Source organism: Citrus clementina, unplaced genomic scaffold (genome assembly GCF_000493195.1).
Source record: "Citrus clementina cultivar Clemenules unplaced genomic scaffold, Citrus_clementina_v1.0 scaffold_4, whole genome shotgun sequence".
Classification (NCBI taxonomy): domain Eukaryota; kingdom Viridiplantae; phylum Streptophyta; class Magnoliopsida; order Sapindales; family Rutaceae; genus Citrus; species Citrus x clementina.
The window spans coordinates 19,397,312-19,422,943 of record NW_006262274.1 but is presented as its reverse complement, the minus strand read 5'-3'; the positions used below and the strand labels follow the sequence as shown (position 1 = coordinate 19,422,943).

Below are 25,632 nucleotides of genomic sequence, written 5' to 3'. Positions count from 1 at the left end.
ATCCAGGGTCTATGTTAAATAATTATTTGTTTATGCATTTGAAGATCCATGGTATTGGCCGGACCGTATGAAGGGCTTCTCCAATTTTGAATCGTTGAAAACAAATCTTAATTAAAAAAAAAAAAAAAAACCTTCTTGTTCAAGACTTGTTCCTTCTATAATGAACTCCACTGGAGCATTATAGAGGAACCAAAGAAGCAGTGTATGCAATGATATAGGTCGATTTGTAATTTTTCGATTCATCGTATTTGGCCGCTTATTCACAAGGAATTGATTCAATATCAAAATAGATCACATAACTTATACCATGTATGTAGTATATATGAATTATGAGACCTTATCTAGTGCGTGCAGTTATGCACGTTATGAAGTGCGACTGTGCATGCGGCGAGTGCTCATTGGGAGGTCGTGGGACCCATAGCATAGATTGCTCAATAAGAGCTCGCCATGCATGCGGTTGCCTACCATAAAAAGTAGACTGTACTTACTAAATCAAATTCCTACATATTATTTCTTATTGTTTGTTTGGGAGGAATTTTATTTTATCAAGTCCTTTAATGCAACAAAACAAAACTACAAAAGAGTATCTTTTAATAATTACAACATGTGGCTAAGTTAAATAATATTGTAACTTATACCAACCCAAGATTTGTATCAAATAATTTAAAACTATTTGATAACTGGGTATAAGGCATTGTTTATTTTTTAGTTTGAAGTTTCAATTTAATTTTTATTTTTTAGACGTTTTCTTATCTTGAATTATATGTTTTCTTAACTTATCACTTATTGTCGAATAATTTTACCTAAATAGAAAAAATTTATTTATTTATTCATGAAATTGAAATGAGAATTTTTAATTTCAAATCTCCAAAATGCCCTTAACAATTTATGTATTTCTTATATTACTTAAAAGGGTAATATTTTTGTATTACCATTGAAGTCATTTTTGTTGTTGTTTTAAATTAGTATTCACATGGTAACATTAACTAGAACATAATATTGAACAAATCAAATTATGTCCATTTCGATGAATCAAATCTTGAAAAAAATGTTGACTTTATAATGAAAGTTGATGCTATAATTACATATTTTATTACAAATTTAAATTAAGAAACAATGATACTATTATCTTTTGAATGCTATCAAACTAATCAATTTGATAAATTTCTAAATTGTGAAGAATAAATATATGCACCACCTAAAATGATATTAATGTCAAATACTTGCTTTTAGATTTTTTTTAATTCAAATGTTGAAAAAAGAAAAACAAAATGTAATCTAGATATTTGTATTAAAATATTTTTAGATTTCAGCAGAATTCATGTTTTCTTAGATTTCAAAAAAAAAAAACACAATCTAAATAAGGCAAAGAGCAGTGCTTTTTACACCCATTTAAAATTCTTATAAAAGCCCACACTGGGAATCACAATGATATTGTGAGATGAAATTACATAAAAAGACAAATATCCCTATCTTACATGCATGTAAGATACATCCCCCTCACATGAACAGTGCATGTGTGGGATCCACACACTCTTCATGTGAGAGGGATGTATCTTACATGTATGTAAAATAGAGGGATCCTTAAGTTAATATATTTTTACACTTACAAATCATGAATCTTCCCATCTTGAAATGATATAATTAATTTTTTTAAATCAAAATAATTTTAAGCAATAAAGTAATAAAGTATATATAATCATGATATTTTAATGAAAAATTTATGCTTAAAATTTAATTAAACTCTATTTTCACCTTTTATCCTTTTTTGTAATTTTAATCAAAGTAAGAGTTTATCAATTTGACAAGCGGGGTTTGGGTGTTAGGAGCTTCCCACAAAAGTACTACACGCCTGAAAGTATCTTTGGGTCTAGCCTTGGCCCGGACCTGAATCTACAGTTTGGACTCGGACATTAAATTGTTTCCAAAAAAGTTTACCATGAATTCTAAATGCACCTCTCATTATATTTCAATTATTAAATTTGACTTAACAGTAGTTGGGTCCGACCTAAGGCCTAGCCAAGCCCGAGACTGACCCAATTGCAATCCCCAACTCGAGAGGACGACGCGAGATTCGTGAAAACTGAAAAATAATCTGAAAGGTGAAAGCGAAGCAGCAAACTGAAAATTGGGGCAGATATTAAAATTTAAAAACTACATGGACCAAAGTCGAAATAAGAAGAAAATGAAGCAACGAACTTGACGACCGCAAGCCGGGTACTTAAAACTGGGCGATGTTAACACGGTACGGTAGCTCGAATCCTTCAACAGTCCAACCAACCAACTGTTCCTCGTCATCTCCGCCCCTCTGCCTTTCAACTCTATTTCATCTTCATTTTCCCTCCTACATTCACATTCAGATAATCACCATTCAATCACCAAATTCCTTCTTTCCACAAAAAAGAAAAAAGAAATGGCTACTCTTTCCCCATTCCTCTCAAAAACTCCCCTTTCAAACACCCCCACCATTTCCTTCTCTTCTTCCATTTCCACTCCCCTCAAATGGAAATCTATCACTTCATTCTCACCGTCCGGATCTTCTTCTTCCCGCTCTCGCCGTCGAATCTTCATCGTCCAATCCAAAATCCGCGAGATCTTCATGCCCGCCCTCAGTTCGACTATGACCGAGGGCAAGATCGTCTCGTGGATCAAGTCAGAAGGCGACGTTCTTTCCAAGGGAGAAAGCGTCGTCGTTGTGGAGTCCGATAAGGCTGACATGGATGTCGAGACCTTTTATGACGGCATTCTCGCCGCAATTGTCGTCCCCGAAGGCGAGTCCGCTCCCGTTGGTGCCGCTATCGGGATTCTTGCTGAGACGGAGGCGGAAGTTGCTCAAGCCAAGGCCAAAGCCGCGTCCGCAGGGGCTGCAGCTCCTGCTTCTCATCCTGTTGCATCCACTCCCGTTCCAGCTGTTTCCCCACCCGAGCCGAAGAAAGTGGCGGAGTCTGCTCCCAGTGTGGCCAGGAAGACTGTGGCGACGCCTTACGCCAAGAAGTTATTGAAGCAGCACAAAGTGGACATTAATTCGGTGGTTGGAACGGGGCCGTTTGGTAGAATTACTCCTGAAGATGTGGAGAAGGCGGCTGGAATTGCTCCTTCCAAGAGTGTGGCACCCTCTGCGGCTCCGGCTGCTTTGCCAAAACCTGCGCCGGCGGCAGCACCAGCAGCTCCTCTACTTCCCGGTTCTACTGTGGTGCCTTTTACGACAATGCAGGCTGCCGTTTCAAAGAATATGATCGAGAGTCTTTCGGTTCCCACTTTCCGTGTTGGATATCCAATTATAACGGATGCTCTTGATGCGCTTTATGAGAAGGTACATTGTTTTTTTTTAAAAATTAATTAATTAATTAGTTTATTGGGTTGGGAGAATATGTGTGCTGATGTTATGAGATTTTCAAATTTTTTAGGTGAAGCCAAAGGGTGTGACAATGACTGCGCTGTTAGCAAAAGCTGCAGCAATGGCGCTTGTTCAGCATCCAGTTGTTAATGCCAGCTGTAAAGATGGCAAGAGTTTTACTAACAATGCTAACATCAACATTGCGGTGGCCGTGGCTATCAATGGTGGCTTGATAACACCTGTTCTTCAGGATGCAGATAAGGTTACTTACTTGTCATTGATTGATTTTGCCTTGGTGTTCATAGCTTCTAACCATTTTTGAGTTAGTTTAAGTTCGTAATGTGTATTTGGTTGGCACAGTTGGATCTGTATTTGTTATCTGAAAAATGGAAAGAGCTTGTGGAGAAAGCTCGATCGAAGCAACTTCAGCCCCATGAGTACAATTCAGGTATTTGCTAGTTCATTTTCCCTTTAATATTTGTCCTATTGTGCATTTGTAGTTTCTTTGAATCGTGGTTGTACTAACTGCACAATTTTTTCCCCCTTACAGGTACTTTCACTCTATCCAACCTGGGTATGTTTGGAGTGGACAGATTTGATGCTATTCTTCCTCCAGGCCAGGTGAGTAATAAGGACTAAGCTTGTGGATCTCTAATCACTAGTGTGATTTTTCTGCACCTCGAGATTTATCTAGATATTTGCTAAAAAGTTTAACGTACTAATGTTCAGGGGGCTATCATGGCTGTTGGAGCATCAAAGCCGACTGTAGCTGCTGATGCAGATGGTTTCTTCAGTGTGAAAAGTAAAATGCTGGTGAGTTTGATTTCCATTTCTTAAGAAATATGATAAGTTAAGCTATTTGGATCCAAATGTAGCTTACAAATTTAAAATATTGTATGTTCATCATATATATGATTGGTAACTCCTAAGGTGGGTTGAGTGTTTGAACTCCGTGGAATACACCCTGAGCTGTTTGTACTATTGTTTGGTGACCTCAAACTAAATGGAAACTCTCATAGTGAAAGAGTGATTGGAAGTCTTGATTTGCATGACATGAGCAATTATAAGCTTTTCTGGGTGAGTTCTTGCTTAGGATAACATACCAAGCGACAAAAGTCATACTCTCTCCAAAATGGTCTGCATAAAAAATCCGAAAATATCATAAGTGGCGGTCCCCCCATGACCTTCTGCTCTTCTCCATATCTAGACCCTCAAGCCACGCCGTTAGGCCGACCGAACAGAATTTAGCTCCTTCTTGTCCATATTATAGCTTTTGTTTTGTTAAGAGTTAGGGTGGTGACCTAGGTGCTGACTTTGTCATAGCCTGTTTGAAGCTAAAAGAAGTTCTGGAATCTGGCTTCCAGCTCAAGCAGGGGTTGAGGTATAGTCTAGTGCAATGATTTTTTCCCCTCGTGTTCATAAGTTTCTTTGCAATATTTCCCAACTTTACCAGTTTACTTTCTTCTACGTTATAAGATATGGTAGGTTGCAGATTTTTTATCCTGAAATCTGTCCTTGAAAAATAGACCAAGTTAACCCATCTATTTATTAATCCTATCAGGCTATCACTAGCTCTATATACTGTATTATTTCTTTCCTCTGATACACATATTTGTTTTTTGTGTTAAGGAAAAGCATCATTTTTCAAATGATTTTTTGATTTCATGGAAATTAGGATGAGATGTAAAGCTAGACAGAACTGTTCAAAGCCTTCAAATAATTTTTGAATTTTCGACATAGCAGCAGTCTTGTTTCTAATAGTGACATTCAAGTAGAAGTTCTCTGAGTAACTTATTAGTTAAAATGGTGAATAATAGGTACTGTTGAACTTCCTGATTCTTAGCAGTTGTCCTTTCTTAAAGTAGCTTATAGACACTGTTGCTCCCTGTCCCCTTCTCTCTCTCTCTCTCTCTCTCTTTTCTTTATCCCTCTCTCTCTCCCCCCCTCTCCCTGTTTGCTTGCAAATTTCAAGTTCAGAGTGCTTGTTGTTGCTAAGAAATAAGTATAGATTAGGCAACGTACAACCAGTGATGGAGATATCAACTGGGTCTGGGTGGAATTATTGCTAAATGGAGGAAGTCTTGTACAGTAAGGATATGATTGTAATTGCTGTGTTTGTGCGTAATTTTGAAGCTGCTAACGTTTTTGGTAAGTTCTCACTTTTACTGGATAGCTCATATTTATTGACTACTTATACTTGGTAGCTATTAATTCCGATTCTCAGCTGTTATGGGTTAAAAAGCCACAAAACCTCAATCCCCAACGTACCCTAAGTTAGGTGGTTCCCTGCAGCTATGCCACCTGGCATATTAGCGGTGGGATTAACATGGCCAGTATCTCCCAGAGTGGTACTCTGCAGCATTTGGCCTTTTGATCCTTTATTTTAGCATTCTCCAGTCTTGATTATGAACAATAATATTGCAAATTGAAAAATTAAAGAATAAGTGGATTCAAGGTTGAAATGGAGATACGGTGGTTTAAGTGTTCGTATGTTCTTCCGCTTTAACTGTTTCTAGTATTTTATACACTAAAAACAAACGATCCCCTTACCCCGGTAGTGGATACAACAATGTTTTCATGGTGGTTAAAGGTTTCTACTGAATTTAATTGAGTTGCCATGTGATTCTTTTTACAGGTGAATGTAACCGCTGATCACCGAATTATTTATGGTGCTGACTTGGCTACATTCCTACAAACATTTTCAAAGATTGTTGAGAATCCAGAAAGCTTGACATTGTAGGTGTGTGTGGCTTTTCTGTGGTGAATTCAGTTTATCAGAGCCTTTATATTCTTCAGTGAGTAATGAGATAATGGTGTCTATTTAACAAAGTACTTTGACAAGTAACCTGGTTTTGGACTAATCCGAGGGAAAATATGCTTATGTTGTAATTCATTTTATTTTGATTTTTCAAGGTTTCCTATAGCATCTAAGAGATATGAGTTGATTTTAAAAGAAATGAATAATTTGAACAGTTTTTTACAGAACCCAGTAAAAGAGTGTTTCATCATATTGAAATTCATGGTGGTGTCAAAATCAAATTGTTGTCTTTTTTCAAATGCAGCATCGAACTTTAAAACAGCAGGAAAAACGTAGGACTTAATTTACTCAATTATTCTCATACAAGTTTTTGCAGATTTTCCAGGGTGTCCATTTTTTGTGATACAATAAGGCCTAATGTGTCTGTTATAAAGAGATGAATAATGTATTTATCTAATTTATCCCTATTGAGGGGACCATATTTATTATTAGCAACAGTATCGAATCAGTGGTGTCTTATGAGTTCTGCAAAGGAGCAGCTTTAGGACTACGAGTTCTCGCAACAGAGGCAGGTGGCCAATAGATAATTTTCTCATGATCCTATCTGAGACAGTGTTTAAATAGTCATGCTATGTATAAGAAGTTAGAATATAAAATGGATCTCAACTCAATCAACTTCATTGTCGCTGCCATTGCCAGTAGAGAGGGTTATGGATGAATGAACATAAAGAAACGATTGAGTATCGTTGTTTAAAAACGATTGCTTTATGTACAAGTCACCTGAATTTTCCATTTTCTTCATAAATACCATGGCATGAGTTACAGCTCCTGCTGTCGACATCCAAATGCTTGGCAGCCAACAAGGCCAAACGTATGTAATACTAAACAATTTAAAGCAAAGAAGTAATAGGATTGTTGCTGCACGATGAAAAATGTTTCGGCAGAGCCGCAAAGATTTTTAACAGCAACAACTCTCCGCAAGATGAATTGATCGACCTTGAACGGTACACCGGTGCAATATCTGATATTTTTACACGAGATACGAAGGAATTCACCAGTTCAATTTTATATTTCTAGAAATGAAAAGCTCATCAATGTACTCAATTACTGGAACTGAAGCATTAATAAATCTTCTCATTTTCTTCCCTGCTGATTGATCTGCAGAAAACATTGAGAAAAATGATTGAGGTTTTCAGGGTAGTGCAATTGAATTCCAATTATTGTAAAAGAAAATAAAAGAAGCTACATGGGATGATAAGTTCTATTAAATCTTGGTAGTATCTATAAAACAATTTTTTTTTTAAACATATTAACTAAGCAAGCATTTGCTCTTCAGTTTTTCCCAATTAGACAAAATGTACGAATATTCAGAAGTACAAACATTCCGATAACAGCTTAGTACATCCGTAATCCCTAAAATTCTATATTTGTTGTAGTTCTAATGAGCTTTTTATCCATAAACAAGCCTATCTGACTCTTTCTAACAGATAGCAGGTTTATTAGTCTGGTAAGACATTTTAGGCAGTTACATCTTCATAAGAGCAAACATCTGAGAACTTTAGACTATCCAGGCAGCAGACTACCTAAATCTCATATTACAGAGTATAACATGATAATCCACTAGAAAATAGATCGACTGAAATTCCAAGTTATGTAGCCTTTATTTAAGTAACAAGTTGGTTAGACTCACCAGTTTCATTAAGCCTCAGCAACAGTTGCTCCCTAGTTGGAAGGGTGTACATTCCAGCAGAAACTGCAGCCCTGACAGTCCATGAGTGGTAGGGTGCACACACTTGCGCATAAGCCGTTGATGCTGCTTCCTTCAAGGAGTAATCACTAAAACAGACAAGTTCGAGATATTAAAAACCAGAAAACACAAACATTGCTGATGCAAGTGCTTCTACCTGTCACATTACAGTGTAACGTGAACTAATATTATTTGCTTCCATTAAGGTCATAATATAACACAATGATCTTTCAGCCACTCTGTTGAGATGTATCTAACAGTGCATGCTAATTACTTTCAACTTCAATCAAGTTGCATAAAAATGTCTTAGATGATATCCACTTTGTCTAGGAATGCCATTAAAATAACTTCTTCTGAGTCATATATCCTACAGTATTAATAGAGCCCACAGTTTAACTGTCTGTATTTTTTCTCTCATCACCTAGAAAACAGAGGCAAAAGGCCGCTTCCGTTTTGCCTCTGTTTTAGACATTACCCACTCCTGATTAATGCCAGTCTCACAACTCACCGAAACCCTACAAGAGAAGGATTACAGGAGGGGAAGCTGAAAGTCTGGAGAGTGACAGAGCGAGAGATGAGAAAGTAGCACATGCATTGTCCAAATTCTGAAAAGGCATCTGATTTTGTTTATGTGAGGATCACTAATCTTAGGCAATGAACTTGGAGGTACATCTAACCTCTAATGTCATTGTGATAAATGTCTCAAAGAACAACAAACATATCTGTTAATTTTTCTAGAATGCAGTACATATGTAAAGTAACAAGGAAGGGGCATAGCATACTTGGTCGACAAGAATTGCTCAAACAAAGCTCTGACGAGGTCAAGACCCTGCCTAACTCGTCGAAGGTTACGTGAATGACTTCCCGGTGCTTTCACAGTGTCATTTGCAATATCCATATCAAGTATATCGTGTAAATTGTCATATGCCTTTGATGCTTCCACAAGATTTTGTACCTGAATGTATCATAGAATTAGAAAATAGTGTTACATTAAGCTTACAAGAAATTACAGAACAGAGCTCCCTCCAACAAATATATAGATCATTCGTGAATGTACTAATCTCAAAAGGAAACTTCAGTTTGATATGAGTGACATGCCAATGGTACTTAATATGAATATAAGGGGGCAAATAGCAATAAATTCACATATAAATAAAGTATCACATACGATCTGCAAATAAATGATTGACCTAGGGGGTATAGAGGCCAAAAGAAAAGCTGCAGTTACCGAAGGCTCTAATGTAAACATAAACCCTTCTGCAGATGGCTTCAAAAATTGGGCTTATACTACCGAACAAAACAGAATGAATTGAAAATTTTAAACACTAGATACCATTAAGTAAATGGTCCAGAAGATTAAAAAATCATACAGTACGGACATAAAGCCAAAACGCCATTAAATAAGAAGAACCAGAAAATTGAAAAGAGAAACAATGAAAATACAAAAAATTCTTTATGATTCAACCAAGGGATATTGAGGCTATTTAGCCAAAGCAGTGAGGCTTTTGCGTTTCTCAATAAATCATTTGAAGCTCATATATTATCATGTGGCTAAATTATAATCAAGGAGTAACGGACTCCCTGATCAATACTTATTTCTTATAATTGTTATGATTTTAAATTAAAAGAAGAAAATAGAAAAGAAGAAGAAGAAAGAAATGTGAGAACCTTGGTGACGTACTCCATCCGGGCGAATTTAAAAGCGAGGCCAAGACAGTTAAACAAAACAGAAACCAACGAACAAGCTTCGCAGAAAACATCCAACCGAAGATCAGTTTTGCAGCCCCTGCCGTTCCTAGAATTCAGCAACTTCGCAAGTTCTTCAAAAGACCCCACGATCAGGGACAAAGATGCCATTGTTGCGGTCTTTCTTGCGGTTGAAAAGTCCGCCATTGCTCTAGCGTCTTTAAACCTGCACTCCACCTTGTCCATATTTATAGTGTTACGTGTGTCTAAAGTACCATGCATGAATATTTGGTATTTCAATGATCTTTTGAACTTTTCTTGAGAAAATTCCAAGAAGAAAAAGAATTGGAATTTTCCAAGTTTCAATTTTTTTTTGTTTTTTGTTTTTTTACTATCTGGGATTTCTTTGTTTCTTGGTTACTTCTCTCTGTTTTGAATTGAGTTGACTGATACGTGGTGTGTGAAACGTTCGCGACGCTGGGGAAGCGGACCGCCCAAGAAACACTCCAAGGAAAGGAGAAAAGTCAAACGGCTGGTTCTTGAAGATTTACCAAACTACTTTCGCGCCGCTTTCGTTGTTCATTTTGCTTTCTACGCTGGGGCTGTTTTGGGTTAACATAACGAAACGAACTTCAATTTTTGGATTTTGGCCCATATTTGGGTGTGGCCTAATTCAGGATCCCTAATTATTTATAGCTTTTCTTATGATAGCGGCATAGCTTTTCTATTTTGTACGAAATTCAGAAACAGGTCCTCTATTCAAATGGCCAAAGTGCTCGTCATATTGAATTTTGACCATCAATTCCTAATTGTCGTTTGACCCTCTTTTTTAATATCATTTTATCATATTCGAACTCTTTCTATCATTAGAGTTTTCCTTGCTGCTTGTAGTGAAAAAAAAAAAATTTTCCAATACGAAGATGCTCTGATTGCTTAATTTGCAATTGTAAGCTGAGAATTGGACGGTGGTTATTACTGTTGTTATTATTATGCTTACAGAGTAACAGAGAAACTACTTCCAAATAAGCCATTTTTTAGATTATAGAGAGTACATACATTCTCCAAAATATCTCTACAAGACAGACGCCAGTGTGCATAAGAAACATAAATTAAAGGCTAGCTAGCTAGGACTAAATTATTCTGTGGAATCCAACTAAACCTTGTTATCGAGCTCTACTCCTTCTGATGATGATGAGTCACCGCCTTTTTTATGCATCTGAATTGGCTTGAAAGTATATATCTTGGCGCAAAAGAAATAGTAAATAACATTAACAACTTGCAACAACGTGATCAACCAGTAGAAATACTCCAGCTTTCCCTTGTTCAAATTATTATCGGGCAGCCAATTTGATCCATTAGGTCCTGCACTGAACTTGTGCACCAGTGTAACCAAAAGTGTGCTCACATAATTCCCAATCGAATTCGCAGTCCAAAATAACGCAGTGGCTGTGCTTCTCATGCTCTCCGGCGCCTGATCATAGAGAAACTCCAAGTGACCAACTGACATGAATGCTTCGGCTATCCCGTGAAGACTGTACTGCGGCACTAGCCAAAGCACTGAGATGGGGATAATTATATGAGGCTTGTCCACAAGACCATGAGCCAGCGCTGCTTGTTTTCTCTTCGTTTCAACGAAGCCTGCTACTAGAGTGGCTAATACTGATATCACAAAGCCTATTCCCATGCGGTGCAAGAATGTGATGCCGCGGTCGAGGCCCGTGAACTTTCGGGCCACGGGGATTATTATGCGGTCGTATAGAGCGATTGTGGAGAGCATGGAGACCATAGTGAAGACCGACATTGAGCCAGCTGGGATTTGGAAGGATTTAGTGAGATGCCTGTCCATTGATTTGGCTTGTTGCAAGGAGAAAGTGCCTTGTTGTGCATAGGCTGTGATTAGAAGGATTCCGGATGCCCAAATTGGTCCCATTCTGATCACAGATTTCAATTCCTCCACGCGGTGCACTGTGTTTAGTCTCCATAGATTTGGTGACTTGATGTCGTCCTCTTCAGTCACAATAGCAGCCTTGTCCAGGAATCTGAAAATTTACAAGTAGTCACATTTAAAGATAGAAGAAACCTTTTTTATTAGTTACCACGCACCCCAATACCACCACAAATTAACCATATTTTCTTGGAATTGAATTTTTGATCTCGTTCTTCTGCTATAAGAAGTCAAATCAACTGGACTATCATTTAAGATTAAATCAAAGAAACTCGATAATATTAACAAGCAATTTATTTTATCATATATATGTTCTTCATTAGTCTTCCACATGAAAAATAAAAGCTTCATTTTCTATTATTTACATTTATATTGATAACAATCTGTTCATTTTATACAAGTGATATGTTGTATTTTTAATAAGATACAATATCAACATTTAACTGATAATAAATGTGAAATGATAAGATATCATATGGGCCATGGTGATGGTCGTTGTGGAGCAAATTTGAGTGAATAACACTTGACCGGAAGCAGCAAGAAAATGAATGAGAATTAAGAATTAAAACGTGTTCCACTGAAGGGTCATGGGTAGTGAAAAGAAGATGTATTGCATGTGATAAAAGACAAAAGGGGGCGCACAAGCTTTTTGTTGTTTAGTAATAACGAAAGAAGAAACTATAGTGATATCAGTCTATTGGTGCATGGATCGTTGGTTGTCCATTCACTTTACTAGGACTAGAAGTGCTAATTGAACAAGTCATTTGTTTGCTTCCAACTAATTATACCCACTATAAAACAGATGATGATAATGTGGTGACAGTTTAAATCTGTGCTCTCTATGTGTTCTATCCTATATCATAAACTTCATGCACAAAAAGGGAAAAAAAAAAGGACAGAGTTCTATGGCACCACATTTCTTACACAAATTATTTAATCAAGGACAGTAAAATTTAATCTCAACCAATTGAAAGTGTTGGCCAAAAAATTGTATAGAAAATTCGATACCTTAGAAAGTTAACCCAAAATAAAAACAAAATCATCTGCTAAATAGAAACTAACATATATTTATGCTTATTCTATAGTTATGTACTATAGCTGTTTATATAGAGTATACAATTAGTGAGGTCAATCATAAAATGTGTATTATTATTTTTTTTTTCATATGAATGAGTTTTATTATCAATATTCATATGTACTGAATGATTCATCTCTCAGTTGATGTAATAAGTGATTAAAAAATGGTTTTTTAAAATAATTTATCGTATTTTTCTAGAATTTCATTAATGATGCATCTCATTCATCATTAATCACTAACAGTGCGGTCTGACTCAAGTGCAAGTCCATTGCCCAATGACTCGCCACTTATTTTTTTCTGAAAAATATTGTACTGTTGCAACTTGCAACTTGCAACTTGTGTCTGTGTGTGTTTTTAGAAAATAGAGAGAGACCGAAACTTACTTCATATGCTTAGTATGAAGAAGCTTTCCGTCCAAACAAATGGACGCATCAAGCTCTTCATTCTGGTACAACACATTTGGATCCGAGACCATATCCAGATTTCTCTTCCTGAAGGCAGCCACACACACTTGCATCAATCGGACAAACGGACTCCCAGCCGGATCCAAGTTCCGGTAAAGCGGGTACCCGAATACGAATGCAATGATTGATAGAAACATTGCAACTGTTGGGATACCGAGACCCCAGTTCCATCCAACATTATCTTGAATATAAACAAGAACCGTCACGGCCACTAGTACTGCTGCTCCCATAACAAAATAATACCAGTTAAAATACTTCCACGTCTTTGTTGCTTGTTTGGGGTCTGTTTCATCAAACTGGTCAGCCCCGAATGCCACCACGCAGGGTCGGATTCCACCCGACCCAAGGGCCGCCAGCAGAAGAGATGCATATAAGATTGCCAACTGTCCTGTATCAGCTTCTTTGCAAACTTGGTCACCTTGGCATGGTGGTGGCCTTAGTTGTGGCAGAATTGCTGACAACGTTAAGGAGAACATTCCCTGATTACAATAAAAAGAAGAATTTCTTAGACAAATTATTATTATTATTTTTAATCTTTTTAATCAGAGTGAGTGAGAGCTTGTTAATATTACGTACTATTTGATAAATGATGGAAGCAACTGTTATAGTCCAAAAGCGTCCGGCGTAAGTATCGGCGACGAAAGCTCCGATCAACGGAGTCAAGCTGCCGGTTCCTCCGAAGTTGGTGAGAGTGTTGGCAGCTTTGGTTAATGGCATATGCAACTGTGTTGTTAAGTAGCTGATCATGTTAGCATGAAACCCCACCACGGCCAACTTCTCACACACCTCATTTGCTACACCAAAATCATAAAACCATCATAATTAATCAACAAAATAATAATATATAAAAATGACGCTGAAGAAGAAGAACAAGTTAGTAATTAAATCTATAGATCACAGAGCATTTTGAAGTTAATCAATTACCAAATATGAAGGGCATGGTGATGATGCCACCCTTTTTCCTATTGACATGGCTGCCGCCTTTCTCCTCCATCTTCTGTACCATTGTCTTTCTATGTGGTTAGCTAGCGATGGTGTGGCCAAGAGCCTATTTATAGGCAGATGCGAATGTTTTTAACACGGTAAATTAATAATGCCTCTGAGTGATTTTTCTAATTTTCACCGCAGCAAAATACATGGCCAGTATGAGAATTGCATGTGAGATTGTAAATATACGTGTATGGTAGGTTTCGCATGTAAGTTTTGATGAGTCAGGCCCACGTGCGGACATTTATATTTTAAAACCATCTTAAAAGAGCTAAAGAATAAACAACACGTAATCCAATATACTAAAAGATAAAATAAATATATTAAAAATAATTTTTTGATCTTTTATTTCTGTCATATTTTAAAATCACCCAGACGTCCGCACTCAAGCACCACTCAAGTTTTGATATTTTCTGTTTTTCCTAGTCTGCTTTATTTAGAAACATTGCATTTTGGTTGTTTTGAAATTTTGCCAGTCCGGGTAGAATTCGGGCAATCTTGCCTAGACAAGTTTCTGCCTATGTATAAACCTTAAAAGTAATATGAATTAATTATAACAAAAAATGTATGAGTTTTCGATGTGGAGAATGGGATTGATATGAGATATAGTGGGAGACACTCGTATTAATGTTAATTAAAATTAAATCCCTTCTCTTACTTTAAATACGAAACTAATTGGACTGTATTTATGCTCTTAATTAAGATTAAGCTATGAAGAATATGAAGATACAGACTGGAGCATTATTAGGTTTATGATAACAGACGAGAACTGCCATCTTTACATTATAAATTTGGGAGTTGCAAATGCCCACCATTCTTTTTCCCTTTATTTTATCATTGTTGATTTCACTATAGTTATTCGATATCTTTTGCTACACATCAATACTTCATCCATTTCCAGAGCGGAACAACAATATGTTCTTGGATTGCTTCAAGTTGGAAGACAAGCATAATCTTCAATTCCATTAAGGCAAAAAGGCAAATAAAACCAATTACGCACCAAGTCACGAGAACTCTGGAAAAGCCAGTATTTCAGTTTTTATACATAATATAACGACATTACAGTGTTTATGAAATCAATATATCCAATACCAACGGTCATATTTCGTCTTAATACGTAAAATTTACCTTCAAATATGTTATAAATCAAGGGAGTGGCTATGATTTTTGAAGGCACTTTTCCCCCCTAGGTTTTAAGATGGCAAAGCACTGATCTTGTCTTGTTTGCATGAATTATAAAATTTGTAAATATAGAAGAGTCTGAATAATTTTACAAAGCCCTTGAGTTTTGATACAAATGCTTATATCACACGTTTGATGTCACAAATTCCGAATATGTTACCATTACAAGTTCTCACATGACATGGTCATTTGTTATTATTTTATAGCTCACACACACATTAGTTACAATGTTACCCTTGAGTTTTGTTCCAAAGGGGTGTATACATATGTGTGTGTGTTCATAGGCACCTTTCTCTTACAAGACAGATTTTAGATGATGAGTTCTACCGAATTTGTGACTATTAGTATTAATAAGAGCAGTCACCATGTCTAATATGAGATTGGCATATACATATATATATATATATATATATATATATATATATATATATATATGTATATATAGGTGCAAGTTTGTGACCATTGTTAGGGATGGGGCGACTTGGGGAGGGCAAATTCGCGATGTTACCTAGCTGGCCGCCGTTGAGAACAGTTGTTGTGATGAATTGTTACCATCTCTTATCCGACAAGTCTATTTTGAGGTTGGTTAGGTTCCACCCATGAATTTGTAGGGTCATCGATTCATTTCGGCTCGATCTTCTTCTGGAACAATCTGATCAAATAATTTACATAGTTGATGCTTCAACAATAATAGGTCGACAGATCAATTTAAGCATGCCAGTAGATACGTTTTCAAATGAATTGATTATGCCCTTGAATTTTAGAAGCCGACAGATAAAATAAAGTTGCTCCCGTACTGCAAGCATGATGTGATTTTAGAGTCTTGACAGACTTGTATTGCGAAAATGTGGCCTAGCCAGCACTATCATTGAACAAGAAGATAACAGCGACCGAAAGAGAGAATTTTAGAAAGTTCAATAAGCATATCATGGACAGAACAAGGAGTTGCATGCGGCTCAGTCTTAAAGCTGTAATGCCCACAAACTTTATAGTCTTTGACGTGAGAAATGATGCAAGCAGAAGCAAAGTTGGGATGAATAACCAATTTAGCCTATTCAGAATCGATCACAAAGTTTTACGTGTTCAACGGTCGATGAATCATCCACGTGTCGCTCAATCATTTTTCGTTTTCGTTGCGACCCTTGGACCGCAGCATCGCTGTTTCTCTATTCCAGTCCTAGTCTGACACATAAGGAAAGAGGCGGGTGGGCTGGGTGGGAATGTGGGCCTGTTTAGAAGACTGATGTGACCAAGTGGTCCTTTGTAGTTGAGATTATGACATGAGGCCGACCTCAGAGAGATTTACTTATTTGTCTTTTTTTGATCGGAGCATATGATTTTGTTCCCCCTTTTAAAAAGTAAGGCATAGGCAAGTTTAAATTGCCACACCTTGGGAACGAGTGCATGAATGAAAATAAATTGTGAGAATTTTTAGCGTGAATTATTCTCTTAAGCCTCTCAATAAAAAAATAAAAAATGTATTTATTGTTTTAATTGGAAATTAAAGTAATGATAAGACATTCTAAAATTTTATCATGAATTTCATTTCATTTCAAATGATATAACTTGTAACGTGTTATTCATTAAGTGGTTGATGGTTTTTTATAAATTTCATTAATTACATTATCTCAAATCTCAATGAATGATCAATGACACATCATTTATGATGCAATTTTAGGATGGAATTATTAGTGTTATTGGATGAGAGATTAATGGCATAATTGCTGAAATGGAAACGTTATTAAGTTTGCTTGATAGAAGAAATTAGGTTTTTGAATAATGAAAAATCTTAATGAAAGTTTGAATGAATAAAACTATAGTTTTGTGGCCTTTTTATAACAAGCTTAAATATCACGAATTTACCAAAATAGGCAAATCTGAAATATAACATAATAATTAAATTCTCCTAATCAAAATAAGAAAATAAAAACAAACGGTACTCAAATCTGATTCTAGAAAAAAAAAAGATAAAAATCCTAGAAGAATGAGGAAAAATATTAAAACTAGAAAATGTCCAGAAAATAAGCGGAATATCTGGCTTGAACCTGGGGCAAAACGACTTAGCGTTTTTGGGTTTTATTCTCCTCGTCGTAGGCTTCAAAACGGTATATTATACTCCAAAAACAGACACTTGTAACCTAAGTTATGGTCTCTAAAAGGTACACTGCTCGTGACACACATCACCTTACATCAATAATACAAAAGACAAATTTATAATCTAATATTAATTATAATGTAAAACGTCAATTTATTACTATGAGTTTTGTGTTTTATTTGAATCTAGTAATTTCAATAATGTCACTACACATTATCATCAGAAGATCTTTGAATATTGGTTGTTTTCATTTGGACTTGTTATTAGTAAGGGCATCTTCTGAGAATATGGGCGGTGAGAGTATAATGCAGCCTTTTGTCCTTAGTTGGTGTTTGGTTTTAAGAAAGTGGAGGGAAGGAGAGGAGAAAAAAAAGAGAAGAGTGGAAAGATGATGAGAGGAGAAGAGTGCAAAAATTAACTACTATTATTTGGTTTCACATTAAATTTAAAATGAAAAGAAATTACATATTTTTTATTTGGACAAATATACCCACTATCTTTAATGTTAATATTGTTAGTAAATAAAAATAATAATTAAAGTATGAATTAATTTAATCTGGCAATTACATTGTTAAATAGAGAATTGTTTTTAAATTACAACATTAGGTCATGGATAACCATCATGTTGACTGCCGTTGACCATCATTTTTCATCACGTTAAATACATAATAATGATCAGAAATGAATCATTTACTCATTGGAAATATTAAATTTTGTAGAAAATACACTATATAGTTGGAAATATGAGAGTTAAAATTTTCCCAAGCATTTAAAAAAGACTCGAGGTAGATAACAACGTATATTAGTATTTCTAACTCCATAGAGTACATGAGGATTCTATTAGTACTAGTTTTGATGGTAAAGCGTGTCTCCAGTGAAACTCCGACGAGTCTCCAGTGACTGTCCAACGATTCACCTTACTGCTTTATCCTATTAATGTAAGAAAATAAACATAAATTATTTGCATTTGGATTGATTAATGACGGCAAAGAGATAAAATATTTCAGTCATTTGTTGGCATTAATGAATTTTCTGATGAGTTGGACTATTGGCATCCCTCTAATCTACTCACAAAACTCCCCTTTTTAGTTATATTCATTTTATTTTTGAAAATGCCCATTTTTTTAGATACACTTTTCTAAGTTCTCAATTTTCATTTGATTTGTTTTATTGTTAAAACTCTAAGTATTTATTGTGCTATTTTTTTTAATTATTTTCAATTTTATTATTATCCTACACACAAGTCAAAAAGTTATATGGGGTGATAAGTTTTTTAGTGTTAATCATTGGCTGAAATAACACATATTTCAAATTATAAGTTCAAAGCAATCTTAAGTATAAAAATATTTAAACAATAAGAAATCAAAAAAGAATAATAGATTATTCTAAATTTGTACAATTTTATTTTAGTTAGATAGTAAGTAACACATAGATTTTTTTTTTTATTAAAAAGAACTGATTATGAATTAAGTAATTTGCTGGGAAAAAAATATATATGTGTTTAATTTTCAAATGTCCTTCATTATAATTTTATTTAAAGTAGGGTTTTATAAGAATAATGTAGGGGTGCTAACAGTTCCACTCTTTTATGATATTTATAAATTTTCTGATATTTGTTTATTACGGTAAATGTTAAACCAGATTTTGCGATCATTCTTCTAGGTCCCACTTCTAATTACAAAAGACTAAACTACCACACTTGCCAATACTCTCAGCAAAAATTAACACAATACTAGTTGAATCTAACTCACAAAACAAAACAAACTCACAGTAAAAGAAGCTAAGTTCGAATCCTCTACACTTATATGTCTGTCGCAACTCATATTTTCTTGCATAATTATCGTAATATCAACAATTCATGAAGTGTATATATATAAAGGTCCCACAAAACAACATTTTACAATTTTCAACTACAAGTTTTAACATATACTGTTAATAGAAATTAGCACAATACAAGCTATATCATCACAAATTCATAACCAGCACAATCGAATTTCGAATAAATGAAGCAAATTACCTCCACAGATTGATTACGGCAGCCAACGACGAGTGAAGCCGAGAGAGTAAAGTTACAAGTGAATTTTCCCACGTAGCCGAGAGAATGAAACACTGTGAGGGAGAGTCGACGATTAAAGGCACTGTTGTGGTGTGGGAGAGTTTGCTAGTAAGATTTGTGGCTTGAGTGAGGTGTGTATTTGGTGGGAGTCAGAGGGAGAATGTGCGTGTGTTGTCTGCCTTGCATTCAGCAGTGACATTTTATATTGTGCTCAAAATGCACCATTCAATGCTTAATGTTGTGTGAATATCAAAAGTGGAACAGGATATTGAGGAATTTTCCTACTTATAAGTCCAAATAACTCGTTTTTACTAACATATGGACACAACTCAACATAAAACTCAAACTCGTAATGCTAGAAGCAAAATGAATAAAGCAGAGAATGAAGCATATGCAACGCTCATTTTTAAAGCTATAAAATATGTAATTTTGAGGGATGATAGCTATGGAAGCATTAATTTGGTTCTGACTTATGCCAAAAAATATTTGATAATTTACTTAAAGCAAGTATCCAAACTTGCATCCAAAATTGTATTTGGTGGGAGTCAGAGGGAGAATGTGCGTGTGTTGTCTGTCTTGCATTCAACAGTGACATTTTATATTATGCTCAAAATGCACCATTCAATGCTTAATGTTTTGTGAATATCAAAAGTGGAACAGGATATTGAGGAATTTTCCTACTTATAAGTCCAAATAACTCGTTTTTACTAACATATGACACAACTCAACATAAAACTCAAACTCGTAATGCTAGAAGCAAAATGAATAAAGCAGAGAACGAAGCATATGTAGCGCTCATTTTTAAAGCTATAAAATATGTAATTTTGAGGGATGATAGCTACGGAAGCATTAATTTGGTTCTAACTTATCCCAAAAAATATTTGATAATTAACTTAAGGGAAATTATCACCGGTATACCCTTAAATGTCGCCGGTATCAAACGTATTACAACACTTTTCACTTATATCACTCGTATATCCTAAGTTGACAAAAGAGTTCTGGCGTCCACCTTTCCGTTTACTACAGTTAAGAACTTAACATAATTTGAGCAAAATGACTATTTTACCCTTTAAATTCAAAATGAGGTAAAAAAATAAATTTACCTTGAAAATTAATGTAAATTTTCAATACACAATTTTTTTTATTTTGTTATTAACAATACATTTTTTTATTAAAAAATATGAATTATTAATGGTACATATTATTAACAATTATCCATAAAAAACATCTATCTTATTCCATAAAACATTATTAACAACATATTATTTATAATTATATATATTATACCATAAAAAATTCAAGTTGGAGCTTGGAGGAGTAGATCTTTAATAATTTAGGTTAAATTTGGAGGAGTAGATTCAGTTGTAAAGTAGTTTTTTTTTAGCAATTATTAACAATTATCCGATAAATGGAGGACATGTCATTTTTATAAAAATATATCACATGGCATGTCGTTTTTTACTAGGTAAATAGGATGACATGTCGTTTTTAAAAAAAAGACTAAATTACCCTTATAATGTCAGCGCTCGCAAACGGTAGTTAACGGATCGATGGACGGCAAAAGTGTTTTGTCAACTTAGGGTATACAAGTGATACACTTGAAAAATGTTGTAGCACGTTTGATACTCGTGTCATTTAAGGGTATATGGCTGATAATTTTCCTTAACTTAAAGCAAGTATCCAAACTTGCATCCAAAATTGTATTTGGTGGGAGTCAGAGGGAGAATGTGCGTGTATTGTCTGTCTTGCATTCAACAGTGACATTTTATATTGTGCTCAAAATGCACCATTCAATGCTTAATGTTGTGTGAATATCAAAAGTGGAACATGATATTGAGGAATTTTCCTACTTATAAGTTCAAATAACTCGTTTTTACTAACATGTGACACAACTCAACATAAAACTCAAACTCGTAATGCTAGAAGCAAAATGAATAAAGCAGAGAATGAAGCATATGCAGCGCTCATTTTTAAAGCTATAAAATATGTAATTTTGAGGGATGATATCTACGGAAGCATTAATTTGGTTCTAACTTATGCCAAAAAATATTTTGATAATTAACTTAAAGCAAGTATAAAAAATTGCAACCCCCCCCCCCCCCTCCCTAAAGTTGCTTTCATGATGATTTTGCACGGGTATAGACTTGCCACTGAAAATTACATATAGGGAAAAGGGCCATATATAAAGTAAATGAAATATTAATTTGATGGAACTTTCGCAACTCTTTTGCCCGAATACATGCAATTAGTAATATCTTAAAGTGAAAGTGAAATGGATATAAAATTATTTTATATAAACTAATGTGATATAAATATATTGGCCGGATATAATAATTCTCGAAAAATATAATTAATTTATATTATATTATATTTTCATCCAATTAATATAATTATGCCACATTAGTTTGTACATGAGTTTGTAGTACTATTATCACTCCAACATAAAGTAATTTTTATTACACCCAACTAATATGTTTATGTCATATTAGTTTGTACAAAATAATTTTGTACCAAGAGCTATTTTATATTTTCATCATACCAATAAATATGGACTCAATTTCTTAGTTAACAATTTATGCGCATCAATATTACCTCAAAAATACCCATTTAGAACTGCAGGGAGTAGAGAACAATAGCAAGATTTTAGTTTTAATGTATAAAATTGAAGCTGATGTGCTCTAATGGAATTCTTCCTCTCTATCATTATTTTGCATGCATATTATTCAGAATAAGCACCTATATATAATTTCCCTATGATACAGACGGTACCTTGGAGAGAAGAGAGAAGGGGAAAAAAAAAAAAAGAGGCTAGGACTAAATTGTTTCGCTTCCAACAGTGCCTTGAAACTGCAACTAAACTTTGTTCCCAAGCTCTACTCCTTCTTCTTCTGACGAGTCACTGCCTTTATTATGAACCTGAATGGGCTTAAAAGTATACATCTTAGCGCAAAATATATAGTAAATAAGATTAGCCACTTGCAACAACGTGATCAACCAGTAGAAATACTCCAACTTTCCCTTGTTCAAATTATTATCCGGCAGCCAATTTGATCCATTAGGTCCAGCACTGAACTTGTGCACCAACGTAACCAAAAATGTGCTGAAATAATTTCCAACTGAAATTGCAGTCCAAAACAATGCGGTAGCCGTGCTTCTCATGCTCTCCGGCGCCTGATCATAGAAAAACTCCAGGTGACCAATTGACATAAATGCTTCAGCTATCCCGTGGAGACTGTACTGTGGCACAAGCCAAAACACTGAAATGGGGATAATCGTATGAGGCTTGTCCACGAGGCCATGAGCCGCAGCTGCTTGTTTTCTCTTCACTTCAACCAAGCCAGCAACGAGAGTGGCGAACACTGATATGACGAAGCCTATTCCCATGCGGTGCAGGAACGTGATGCCGCGGTCGAGGCCGGTGAATTTGCGGGTGAAGGGGATCAATAAGCGGTCGTATAAAGCGATTGTGGAGAGCATGGAGACGATTGTGAAGACAGACATTGAGCCAGCTGGGATTTGGAAGGACTTAGTGACATGCCTGTCCATTGATTTGGCCTGTTGTAAGGAGAATGTGCTTTGCTGTGCATAGGCTGTGATTAGGAGGATGCCTGATGCCCAAATGGGTCCCATTCTGATCACAGATTTGAGCTCCTCCACGCGGTGCACAGTGTTCAGTCTCCATAGATTTGGTGACTTGAGGTCGTCGCCTTCAGTCACAATCGCTGCCTTGTCAAGAAATCTGCAGTGCACCCATGAAATTTATTTATATACAAATTGATTATTTCATTGGAGTTCTTTAAATTTTATTATGACGATTAATTGAAGGCAAATGTGAACAAATTTTGCACTGTGATTTAGAAATGTGAACAAATTTTGTACAATAATTGTAACATACATCTCAACAGCAATGTGAACAAAAAGAAGATGGCAACTTAGAAACGTGTCATCACTGCGCTCAAGGATCACAAATGGGGTGATTGTGACAAGTCAAGCGATGCACACGTACTAGCTTTTGTTGTTTACTATAATAGCTAGGTAGCCTGAGATCAAATATGTAGTGCTTATGACGATTAATTGACAATATCTATGATTGCGGTCCATTCCCACTTTATACAAATTGATCGAGTGACCATTCGTTTGCTTCCGACTAATGATACGGCACGATAAAGCTGATGGTGATAATGTTGTGACGATTAAATCGGTGGTATATATCCCTTCCAAAATGTTTCATAAACTTAATAACAATATTAAAAATCAAAATAAAATGAGTAATTAATGCGTGCATACATAGTTTTATATGCTTATAAAATTATTACTTCTTTAAATTTACATGTTAGTTTAATTTACTTTATTAATTTTTATACTACACTAATAATTCTTACTATATAAATTATGTATCTCTAACTATAAAAATATATTAATACTCAAATTAGAAAGATTCACACCTATTCTACATTCAATGAAAATAATTTCTTGAGAGTCATAATTATACTAGTATAACAACAAAAACCATATTTGTTAGGCTTTTTTTTAATTAATTCATGTATCATTAGATATATAATTCCAAGAAAGTCTTTGGTGTTCTTGGAACATGACTCATTAATTTATAATTTACCACGTGTACATAGGATAAGTATATATTTTAGTTGAAGCATATGAAAAAAAAAATATAAAAGAAATGCATTACTCTAGAAGCACTCAATAATCTTTTAAACACATCATGACACGATTCTATCATCCATCATTATCAATTATTGACTAAATCCATTAATTGATGTCCAATAAATTTAGTCCCATTAAAAATTTCTGTTAAATATATATTATAGCTCGATGCAACTTGTGTTTGTGTTTATCATAGAGATATGGAAATAGGGAGACTTACTTCATATGCTTAGTGTGAAGAAGCTTTCCACCCAAAGAAATGGCGGCATCGAGCTCTTCATTCTCATATAATAATTTTGGATCAGTGACCATCGTCAGCTTTCTTTTCCGAAACGCTGCCACACACACTTGTAACAACCGGGTAAACGGACTCCCAGCCGGATCCAAGTTCCGGTAAAGTGGGTACCCGATCAAGAACGCAATGATTGAAAGAAACATGGCAAAAGTTGGAATACCGAGGCCCCATCCCCATCCAATATTATCTTGAATATAAACAAGAACTGTCACAGCCACTAGTATTGCCGCCCCCATGACAAAATAATACCAATTAAAATATTTCCATGTCTTTGTTGCTTGTTTGGGGTCCGTCTCGTCAAATTGGTCCGCGCCAAATGCCACCACACAGGGTCGGATTCCACCCGACCCGATAGCAGCGAGGAGAAGGGAGACATATAAGATTGCTACCTGTCCTTTATTAGCTTCTTGGCAAACTTGTTCACCTTCACATGGCGGTGGCCTTAGTTTTGGTAGAATTGCTGAGATTGTCAAGCAAATCATTCCCTGATTACATTAATAAAGTAGAACGTTACAAAAAATAGAAAAAATCATAAACTCATTTTCAGAAACATGTACATATATGTTAGAGAAACAATTATTTTTTAGAGAAACATGTGCATATATTTTACATTAATTAACTTGGAAATATAATTGACGAAATTTTTTTCTTTTGATGGGGAAGAGAGAGAGAGAGAGAGAGAGAGAGAGAGTAGTTTAATAATTACAATTTGATAAATGATGGAAGCTATAGTTATAGTCCAAAAGCGACCGGCGTAAGCATCGGCGACGAAGGCTCCGATCAACGGAGTCAAGCTGCCGGTTCCTCCAAAGTTGGTGAGAGTGTTGGCAGCTTTGGTTAATGGCATGTGCAGTTGTGTTGTTAAGTAGCTAATCATATTAGTGTTAAACCCCACCACAGCTAACTTCTCGCAGACCTCATTTGCTACGCAAACAAAAGTCATAAAACCCTCGTAAATGTAAGTAATGAATAAAAAGAAATTTGAATCAAGAAGAACAAGAAGCTTTGTATAAACCACACATATTTTAAAAGCTTACAAAAAATGAAGGGCATGGTGATCATGCCACCCTTTTGTCTTTTGACATGGCTGTTGCTTCCTTTTTCCTCCATATTTTCTATCATTTTCTGTGTGTGGATAGATTGCTAAAAATGGCGAGCCCTAGAGGCTATTTATAGGACAATATGAAAGTTTTTATCACAGTAAAATAACGCCTGCAAATTTATCTAATAAATTTCACTACAGCCACAAATATTTAAGAACTGTGCATGCGCATGCGGTTATATATAAAAGACTTGATAGGCATTTAAAATGGAAGGGGACATACGTGACAGGTCCTGCA

At 35.3% G+C, this 25,632-nt stretch overlaps 4 protein-coding genes across 4 annotated transcripts; 1 reads left to right on the top strand and 3 right to left on the bottom strand.

The window, feature by feature from the left end:
- Positions 1-2,207: 2,207 nt before the first annotated feature.
- LOC18044409 (dihydrolipoyllysine-residue acetyltransferase component 4 of pyruvate dehydrogenase complex, chloroplastic) lies at positions 2,208-6,887 on the top strand. Its single transcript, XM_006437617.2, has 6 exons — positions 2,208-3,313; positions 3,408-3,599; positions 3,698-3,785; positions 3,888-3,958; positions 4,067-4,150; positions 5,973-6,887. The coding sequence occupies exons 1-6, from the start codon at positions 2,414-2,416 to the stop codon at positions 6,075-6,077; spliced, it is 1,440 nt and encodes a 479-aa protein (XP_006437680.1). The 5' UTR covers positions 2,208-2,413; the 3' UTR covers positions 6,078-6,887.
- On the bottom strand, positions 6,860-9,922 carry LOC18044408 (ACD11 homolog protein). The gene is made up of 4 exons (XM_006437615.2): positions 9,511-9,922; positions 8,625-8,797; positions 7,786-7,931; positions 6,860-7,253 (listed from the first exon to the last, which is right to left on the bottom strand). Exons 1-4 carry the CDS (start codon positions 9,808-9,810, stop codon positions 7,147-7,149), a joined length of 726 nt encoding a protein of 241 aa, XP_006437678.2. The 5' UTR covers positions 9,811-9,922; the 3' UTR covers positions 6,860-7,146.
- A 564-nt stretch (positions 9,923-10,486) lies between these two features.
- LOC18044407 (protein NRT1/ PTR FAMILY 3.1) lies at positions 10,487-14,024 on the bottom strand. Its single transcript, XM_006437614.2, has 4 exons — positions 13,940-14,024; positions 13,592-13,809; positions 12,935-13,494; positions 10,487-11,567 (listed from the first exon to the last, which is right to left on the bottom strand). Exons 1-4 carry the CDS (start codon positions 14,019-14,021, stop codon positions 10,682-10,684), a joined length of 1,746 nt encoding a protein of 581 aa, XP_006437677.1. The 5' UTR covers positions 14,022-14,024; the 3' UTR covers positions 10,487-10,681.
- A 7,952-nt stretch (positions 14,025-21,976) lies between these two features.
- LOC18044406 (protein NRT1/ PTR FAMILY 3.1) lies at positions 21,977-25,414 on the bottom strand. Its single transcript, XM_006437613.2, has 4 exons — positions 25,330-25,414; positions 24,999-25,216; positions 24,218-24,777; positions 21,977-23,074 (listed from the first exon to the last, which is right to left on the bottom strand). Exons 1-4 carry the CDS (start codon positions 25,412-25,414, stop codon positions 22,189-22,191), a joined length of 1,749 nt encoding a protein of 582 aa, XP_006437676.1. The 3' UTR covers positions 21,977-22,188.
- Positions 25,415-25,632: the final 218 nt, after the last annotated feature.